Genomic DNA, 8,778 nt, shown 5'->3' on the forward strand with positions numbered 1-8,778 from the left:
TTTATGAATTAGTTTTTACTTTCTCAGATAATGATTTTCAAATTTCGATATTAAGATAATTATGAAAAATAAATCAAAATGTTATGTTTTTTATAGTCATAGCAAACCGTTTATTCATTAGAGCATTTAATCATGTTATTTTATTACATTGATCATACAAAAAAACAGAATTTTTTTCGGAAGCTTATTTTGTTGATGGTTTATATGAATATAAATGGCATTTAATATGATTCTGAGTTGGATTTTTTTTGTTTTGGGGGCTATTTTATAATGATAATCATCTGTGTACAGATTGCGTTTTCCAGATAAACAGTGGTGGAAAATTGTAATTGCTTTATTCGTGAATATTTAAAATTTAATTAGAACTGCACGCAGGATGATGTTTTAATTCAATCAAATTTTCATTTGCACCCCTTGCATTTTCCTATTTGCTCAATATTAACAGTTTAAGCTCATCTCCTTATCCGCAGCAATCTCGCAAATTTCATCTGAACAAATCTTGATTAGTTTTTGTTCCTCAACTAATGAACACGTGCACATCATTGGCTACAAGGCTCACTTAATCAGGAATTGATTTCAACTAATAGGATTAACCTTTGATTAACGTCCTCGCAAAAGTCTTTGAGAATTACTACCAGTTGCCTTTTTTGGACGTCTTTGAAACTTTAAGTCGATTAAAATCAATGTTTCGAGTAAGAAAAATGATGAAAAACAACGATATCTATATACATTAAATTATATGAAAGATTATAATTCGATCGAAAATTTCATTGAAGTCAAATCAAGCAGTTGTGATTGCTGAGGGGAAGTTGGGTTCTAAATATTGAAGGGTAAATTAAAAAATAAACATTTAATTCTGTCTTGAGTTTTTTGAGTGGCTGTAAATTTACAGATCGAGCAAACTGTCAATTCTGAAGCTCTTCTTTTGATCATCGCATTCATGATAGTTAATTTTTTCCATATTAGGACTTGTCGAACTTTTCAGGAAAGTCGGCGAAACGAACCTCAAGTTGTTGTCGAAGCTCTGCTGCGCACATCTTTTGGTTATCATATCAACGGTGCTTTCGAAAAGTGTTAGTCTGTCGCCTTTTTTCACATCAGTGGAGTTCGACTCACCGGGTCCCACAAACGAAAATTTGTCACCAAAGATTTGAAATTTTGGGTTGGCCATACAAACGCCAGGCATCGGTTTTGACTCTTCTTTTTGGAATATTTTGGATTCCTTTGAAGTCAGAATGCTTTTGGACATTACAAGTGCCTTGTTTTGTTTTTGGGTCTCTGTTGGAGATAGATGTTGATTTTGATGTTTGGCTCCTTGATTTGAGCCCGAATTGGTACTGACGATCGGCTCACCACTACAAAAAAAAACAAAGTTAAGTTTTCCATCATTAATATTGTACCTAGGCGCTGTGCGTTTGATTTATACCTAAATACACTCGTGCTGTGTGATGCAATTTTATAGACTGTACTCCCCCCTCCAAAAGTTTGACCCCCTTGCCACTCAAAGGGTCCCCCTTTTAGTTTTGTTTACAGCATCCCATTTTAGGCTGACCAACTTCGCCTCCTGCGGCGCTGAACATTTTGTCAAAATAGGGTCTTCATCCCCCCACATCTTTCACCTCGAAAAATCATAGACCCCCCCCCTGCGCATGGGATGACGCCTTGCTGGCTCCCACTCAAATTTTCAAATTCTATATCTTTTTCAATTTGACTTAATTCCGCTGAAGAAACTAAAGAAATATTTTTCTGAAGAAACTGAAGAAATGCATTTTTAAAGTGAGTATGGAGTTGTGAATGTAATGTTTTTTTATTATGTTTACCTGCAGGTGAGTGGGTGTGCATTGTGAGGGGGTCTGCCCGGCCCCTTGCGGGTGTTCTCCATCTTCCTCCACTTGGCCCGTCTGTTCTGGAACCACACCTGTGAACAAAAATAATACACGACATCAACAAATAATTACAACAAACTTTTTAACTGATATTGTCAACTATCCCCTATATACGAATTTTGTACCTTGTTAACTATCCCTCCCCCCCCCCCCCCGACTTAACAAGTTTTTGGCAGCATACACTTTGATGATTTTCGTAAATCATTGCAACCTGCACATAACTTTTTGATCCTCTTTGGCAAAAACAAGTATGGCAACATCTCAAGGAAAGATATAAGGTCTACATAAAGTATCCTTATTGCAAAATGCATCCAATATCGGATAAGAAATTAATTATTACCTGAAATAAAAAAATATATAAATAATTTTTATTATTTTTCTCTGGATATTTTCGATTTACGTCACGCATACAAAGGTGCTTTCACGGTCTAGTTAAATTGCCTATTTTTGGGAATAATTGTTTTAAATCCTTTAATTATCTATTCTATTAGCCGCTAATTCGCTTTGCTCGGTCTCAAGGGAGGTAAAAGCGGAAAATGGACAAAAAGTGGAATTCAAAGCTTAGATTTAAGCGTCAGTTAAATCTAGCCAGGTAATTTTAAATTCATTAAACAGAAAGTCCCATTAAAAATCCACGACTAATTATAACTACCAATTGTTTCCACAAAAAAAGAAGAAATACAAACACAAAAGTGTTCAAAACAAAAAGGTGTAAATGTTAGAACAATTAATCAGCAGATATATTATTGTCAAATTATTTGGTCGAAGCAATTTATAGCCCAATTGAGAGAAGCGTAAAAAATCAATAGAATTGTGGGGAGATAGTTAAATTTAAATCTACCTAATGAGGTTGAGAGTTCTTTCAATGAAAAAACAATGAGCGCTCTCTAGTATGCAATATTAATTCGACTCATTAACTGGTTAAGAGCTCAATTAGGGGGCACGCATCATCAAAGACATTTCAGGAATCTTAAAATGAACCTAAGAATTATAGAAATCTAAAAATAACAATAAATTTCTCTATTTGTATAGGTGCTCAGAAAAACTTGAAGTATCAAGTCGCCCATAACCCGTCCTTTCAATTTCTTGATACGTCAGCTCACTGACTTACCACCAACTTTTTTTACATACTAGAAAAATTAATCACTGTATTTGTTTATATATTGTTATTTTTGTTCTTGAAACATAGTAGGCTATCAAAACAAAGAATTTTGAGGTAAAAGGGTAACCGTTGGAAATTGCTGACAATGCTCGTACCCGAAATTCGAAGCAATATTTCAGTTTCGACAATTTTCTTAGGTTTGCTAAATTTTTAGATTAACATAGTAGATAAACAAGACTGATCGTATATCAGGGCAAAGCCACGAATGTTCTGACAGCCCCTTAATTCATATTGAAAACCTAAAAATTTTGGACAATATCAAAACGAGAAATTTTGAGTCGTATGAAATTAATTGGACCGGTTAACTAACCTCAGTTCAGTTTGGAACAATTTTGTTTTGCGGGATAATTCGTTACGCACAAAGAACTTGCGTTATGCTCTCAGTAGTATGAATAAATTCTTCAAAGCGCGCATAATGTAGTCCGAAACATGGCCAATTTGGCAATTTTTAAACCCCCGGAACTTTACAAAAAGTAATCGGAGGTGAAATATCTTTTTAAATTTAAACTCAGAAAACCGATATTTTCAATAAGGTATAGAAAATGTTTGTTGAAAACTATTATTTCGATCTGTGAAAACTGAATGAATTAAAAGCCCACACGGAGCATAAATATTCCGTTTTCTTCGAAAGTCGGAACAAATGGGCTACAAAATACTGTAGTTTTTATAAATATTTTTTTCACGAGGAAGGGCTAACTTGTTCCCCCATTTCCCGATACAAGCATGCCTTGTTGATTTTGAAATTCATTTTACGAGCATCATTGAGTTCTTTTTGTTCCGACTTTTGTAACAAAATAACAGAATAAATATGCTCGGGGTGGCTTTTTTTTCTGCAGACAAATTTTGACTTTTTAACTAGCCATTTTTGAGGATTTTTTGTATAATTCAAAACTTATTGCTGTCCTGAACTGAAATTTGAAAAAAATTTAATTTGTGATCAGTTTCTGTAAAGTTATGAGGCTCAAAGAATGTCATTTAGGCCAATTTGGGACAATTAACGCGCGATATATTTCGCGCTATTAACGCGTCAGCGAAGATTTAATCCGTCTTAGAAATTGTTCCTAATTGGTTGAAGGAAGCTTGTTTGCCATAATTGATTTGTTACTAGGAGCGAAATCTATCACTTCGTACTTGATATCGCGTGTGGGGGATGAGTTTCAAAAGAATCTCAAATTTTGAAAAATTTCTCTTTTCATTTTGTTTTATTACATTTAATTTTTTCAGGTTATTACTGCTCCATAGTTCTTAAAAGGCAGTCAGAATATTCTAGGCTTCGAACTCATACGAGCAGTATGTTTTTTTTAAAAAAAAATACATTAAGAGAAACAACTACTCGTACCAAGACCCAGCCCTGAATGTGGCGACGGCCCTCAAATGTCTCAGTAGTGTTGGCTTCCAGAAAAAATGAACTGTCAAGAAATGAAAAAAAGCAAGAATGTTTCACAATTTTTATTGCTATGCCATTTCAAGCCATCATTTCGTTCGTGATTCGACCTGCAATAGTTTATATCATAAAAGTTAACAAAAATGTTTGATTTATTTCTTTTTCCGATTTTTTCGATTGAACCTGTGCTAAGCATTCAAGCACAGTTAAAGAGATTTACAACTAAAGCTGTACAGTTTACCAAATTTTCAATTTTAATATCAAATTGCTCCTCGCCCTCCCCATCCTGACCCACTGCAAACTGCAGATTCTAGCATGAGCAGGGGGCGGTTTTAGGTAGGAATGCCGCCTCCTCAGGGATTCGACCCAACACCGAACCAAAAAGTCTCCCCATAACATTTTTCACTGACACAAACATATTATTTTTTCAGGGCAGAGAGCGTGCCAAAAAAAATCAATTTTGCGTTCAGAATTTCCAAAAAAGTGCCTAAAACGCTTTTTTTCCAAACAATTTTTCAAAGTTGGGTCTTTATAGTGGTTTGGGAAAGCTCAGAAAATAAATTTAGTTGACCTAAAAACATTGAAAACTTTTTTTCGAAAATCCGCCCTTCGAGAAAAACCTAGTTCACCCCCGACCATGAGTCTTTCAATATAAGGTTTCTCAAAAAAAAATCTGTAGGTTTCAAAAATTTAAGTTCAAAATAATAGGCCGTAAAAACAGTGCACAATGAGTTTCTGAAAAAAAAAGATATCTTAATTCTCTGCAAATGTTTTATAAAAACAGTTTAAGTGTTCAAAAAACACTGGGAGTGGAAAAGGAAGCAGAATATCACGGGTAAGACTAAAATAACCAACCTGAACTCGGCTTTCCATCAAGTTCAACTGCATGGCCAGTGTTTCCCTCACAAACACATCCGGATAGTGGGTTCTGTGGAACGCCATTTCCAGCTGTTCCAGTTGCCAGTTGGTGAAGTTGGTCCTAGTTCTACGCCTCTTTGAGTCATTGGGATCACACAGATCATCCGGAGACATATCTACTTCCATATCCCCTTCGTCGAGGTTCGAATCCAGCTCGACTTCGTTTGATTTTCTTCCAATTGTATAGTCCAATGGCTCGCAACTATCGACGTTTGCTGGAGACATTTTTGCCGATTGTGAAAGTTTTGATTCAGTTTTGGTGGGCTTGTCTTTTTGTGTCAAACTGATTCCTAAAGGAAACAAAGATTTATGAGGACATTCTACTAGCTATTACTATATGAAGCTAAAGGATGGGTAAAATTAAGAAAAATTTAATGAACAGTAATTTCGATACGCCTTTCTGCTTTTTAAGGGCTTTTTAAGCTAATTGAAAGTTGAAACTCAGCCCTTTTCAATTAAACCTAAACACAAGCAAATTTGTGACGTTGGCGGATGATTCAACATCTGATTCAATACCTCATCTACCTTACCTTTTTTGGGCGGTTTAACTTGACTGCTTTGAATTTGTTTCCCCATTCGATTTGTCGCTTCCCTTTGCTCGAGGATTTTTCTCTCGGCCGCAAAGTTTTGACCTCCTTGTTGCTGTTGCAAAAGTTTCATGTGGTGCTGAAACATCAAATTGTACGCGTTTAAACTAATTGCCGCCGCTGCGTTTTCCAGAACACCACGTGACGACTGATTTGGGTTAAGGGGAAGGGTGAAAATTGGTCCGCTGACAGAGGGGGAATCGGAGGGTTTAAACTGCGATCCAGATGGAATATTCGACGTCGCCGCCTGGCTGTTGGTTGCAAAAAGTGCCCCAAGGTGTTGCATTCCAGGCAAAAACGGCAGTTGACCAGAATTCGGAAGCGTCATTTTTTTGATAAAAGTTTCAATTCTTTTCTTAATCTTTAATTCTTTAGGGGGGTCAAACGAAATGTAAAAGAAACTGCTACTATTTCAAGTTTATCCGGTTATAACAACAGTTTTTTCAAGCTTGGCAAATATTTGTAAAATTGGAACAATTAAAGCAGTGTTAGACTGAGTTATGTGGTTTAAAAGGGGAAAATTAGTCGGTTGAATTGGATCTTTTTTCAAGTGGAAGTAAAATAGTACTTTGAGAGGTTATATTTGTTTTTGATTTGGAAATGGGAGAGCCAATAAAATTAAAGGATATTTCACCTGTCCTCAATTCTGTCTAATCATCTTTATTAACTAAAATTATCAACTGATCAACTTCTAAAAGCCTTCTAAAAGCTATTGTCAACATTGAAATGAAGAGGGGTCGGGTGTTTTTCACTTATTTTTATTCCATAAAAGAGTTTAAAAGTTTTAATTATCACGCTTAGTTATTTTTAATAATCAGGTAAACATAGAATTGAAGGGATATAAATTTATAATCGCTGGTGCGAAAAATTACAAGAGCAATAGAGCCTTCAAATTTTTTCATTTACTTCTCATTTCACTACCTAAATGAAATCCCTAACTAAATAAAGGAGCAAGTATTTATAACTTTCTCTATTAGTAAACATGAAATTTAATTAGAACTTGTCTCGGGGGAAATTTGAGCTTGTCACTGGAAAATCATCACGACTTAAAATCCGAATTGTCAAATTCAAGACGGCACGGGTTTTGATAATTTTCAAGAAGAGAATCTAGGATATTATTGAGGCCGGGCGGGGGGGGGGGGGAGGAGTATTGTTTAGAAAATCAAAATGTTCGACGTTGTTTTATAGGTTGACCATATGGATTTTCGTAACTTTTCGTAATATGAAGACAATCCAGTTTTGGTACAAATTTGCATTTTTGGGAGCACAATTGGTCAAATTTAGTTTATATTGCCTTCAGAAAAATCTTAAAATTCGTCGATCACAAATGGTTGTGGTGACAGATTACCTAAAAGTAGACCCTTTGGGTGGTCAGTAAGTTGAATCCCTGAGAGTGATTCCACAAAAATTTACAAGATAGCTACCTTAGAATGCGAAAAGCTGTACAAACATATCACGATAGCTAGATTAGTCTGCAGATGCCTTATCCTGCAAGATCTTGCAACCTTTAAAATCTTGCAAGATTTTCAGCCAAATTCAAGATGTAACGATAATGTATCTTATTTAAAAGCTATAGCCCACATTTGTCAGCTAAATTGTTGAGCAGCAATCGTTGCCATTTCGCCAATCACTTCATCATAGTTCGGTAAAAATGAGAAGAAAGGCTTGCTACAAATCTGAGAGGAAACACAAAAATTGACTGGCTCAGCCAGTAGCGGATTTAAGGGGGGGGGGGGGGACAGGGGTGGAGGCGGGGACGCTTTTTTCTCAGGGATTCGACCCCCTGCTGACCCAAAGGGTCCCCCTTTGTACTACTTTGAGATATCCATTTTTGGCTGACTGACCTTAAAATTTTCATGAAGGCGCCTTTGGCGCCAATCTACATTAATTTTGAGGGAGGAGCGCGCGCCGAAAAAACGCGAGTTTTTGGTCGAAATTTTCCAAAAAGTGCCTAAAAACACCTTTCTGGTCTGTTTTTTTTTTTTCAAAAGTTTGCTTGCGGCGCAGAAAATTTGGTCAAATTAGGGTCTTTATATTGGTTTGAGAGAGCTCAGAAAATCAATTTGGTCGACCTTAAAAAAAGGTCGACAAAATTTTCATTTTTTTTTGAAAATCCGTCCCCCTCGAGAAATTCCTAGATCCGCCCCTGGGCTCAGCTCATCCTATTGAAATACTTGTCGAAATATCTCTAGCTAATCATCAGAACCGCAAGCATAAAAAACGAGGATTTCAGATAGTTGACTATTTTTCAGAATTTAAGTCAAAACATCTTCGAATATGTTCATAAAGCATGTTTTCAAACAATTTCATTGAGCTAAAATCCTTCATATTCATGTATCCACGAAGCTGGTAAACAAGATCGTACTTTCACGGATCGTTTCTGGTGTGCGTATCTTGGCCCTGCGGAGGTAACCTTCACAATTCATGTCAGTCCGATGATGACAGGTTGAGTCTTTCTTCAGCAATACAGTGGAAGAAGATATACTTTTTCTCTGCCGTCGATGATTGATTGGTTTCTGGGAACATTGGAAGTGCGCTTTCTGAGGACTTTAACTAATTACCAAATAATACTGCTTCTTTTGCGATTTCTTTTCACAGAGTTGTGTATTGAGAATTTATCTGCTGGTTTTATCAACAAGATTTAATTTTCATGGGAAAAATCATTTCCAAAAATGCCATGAAAACAAGAATCTTCATCATGAAATGTAGCTATGGGCAAATTTAGTTCTATTTTTGTCCTATTTTTTGAAAAAAAAACTTACCTGAAATGCAAAAAAATGCACTATTGTGTAACTTAAGTGTTTTGAGAGAGCACGAAAATTATTTGATCGAACTATGAAA

At 35.8% G+C, this 8,778-nt stretch overlaps 1 protein-coding gene and 1 non-coding gene across 2 annotated transcripts; one reads left to right on the forward strand and one right to left on the reverse strand.

Moving 5' to 3' along the window:
- Nucleotides 1-765: 765 nt before the first annotated feature.
- On the reverse strand, nucleotides 766-6,613 carry LOC134839544 (segmentation protein paired-like). The gene is made up of 4 exons (XM_063855134.1): nucleotides 5,881-6,613; nucleotides 5,288-5,640; nucleotides 1,821-1,918; nucleotides 766-1,355 (listed from the first exon to the last, which is right to left on the reverse strand). The coding sequence occupies exons 1-4, from the start codon at nucleotides 6,263-6,265 to the stop codon at nucleotides 887-889; spliced, it is 1,305 nt and encodes a 434-aa protein (XP_063711204.1). The 5' UTR covers nucleotides 6,266-6,613; the 3' UTR covers nucleotides 766-886.
- Nucleotides 6,614-8,292: 1,679 nt separating this feature from the next.
- LOC134840784 (small nucleolar RNA U3) lies at nucleotides 8,293-8,486 on the forward strand. The gene has a single exon (XR_010162449.1). It is a non-coding gene; the product is annotated as a small nucleolar RNA U3 (small nucleolar RNA).
- Nucleotides 8,487-8,778: the final 292 nt, after the last annotated feature.

The sequence above is a fragment of the Symsagittifera roscoffensis genome, chromosome 2 (genome assembly GCF_963678635.1).
Source record: "Symsagittifera roscoffensis chromosome 2, txSymRosc1.1, whole genome shotgun sequence".
NCBI classification, from domain to species: domain Eukaryota; kingdom Metazoa; phylum Xenacoelomorpha; order Acoela; family Convolutidae; genus Symsagittifera; species Symsagittifera roscoffensis.

What these genes read in the sequence shown, in the direction of transcription:
- LOC134839544 (XM_063855134.1), bottom strand. Translation starts at nt 6,265, where the DNA reads ATGACGCTTCCGAATTCTGGTCAACTGCCGTTTTTGCCTGGAATGCAA. An exon ending in AGTTAAACCGCCCAAAAAAG is followed by an intron (nt 5,641 to 5,880) that starts GTAAGGTAGATG and finishes TGTTTCCTTTAG; the next exon opens with GAATCAGTTTGACACAAAAA. An exon ending in TGATGGAAAGCCGAGTTCAG is followed by an intron (nt 1,919 to 5,287) that starts GTTGGTTATTTT and finishes TTTTGTTCACAG; the next exon opens with GTGTGGTTCCAGAACAGACG.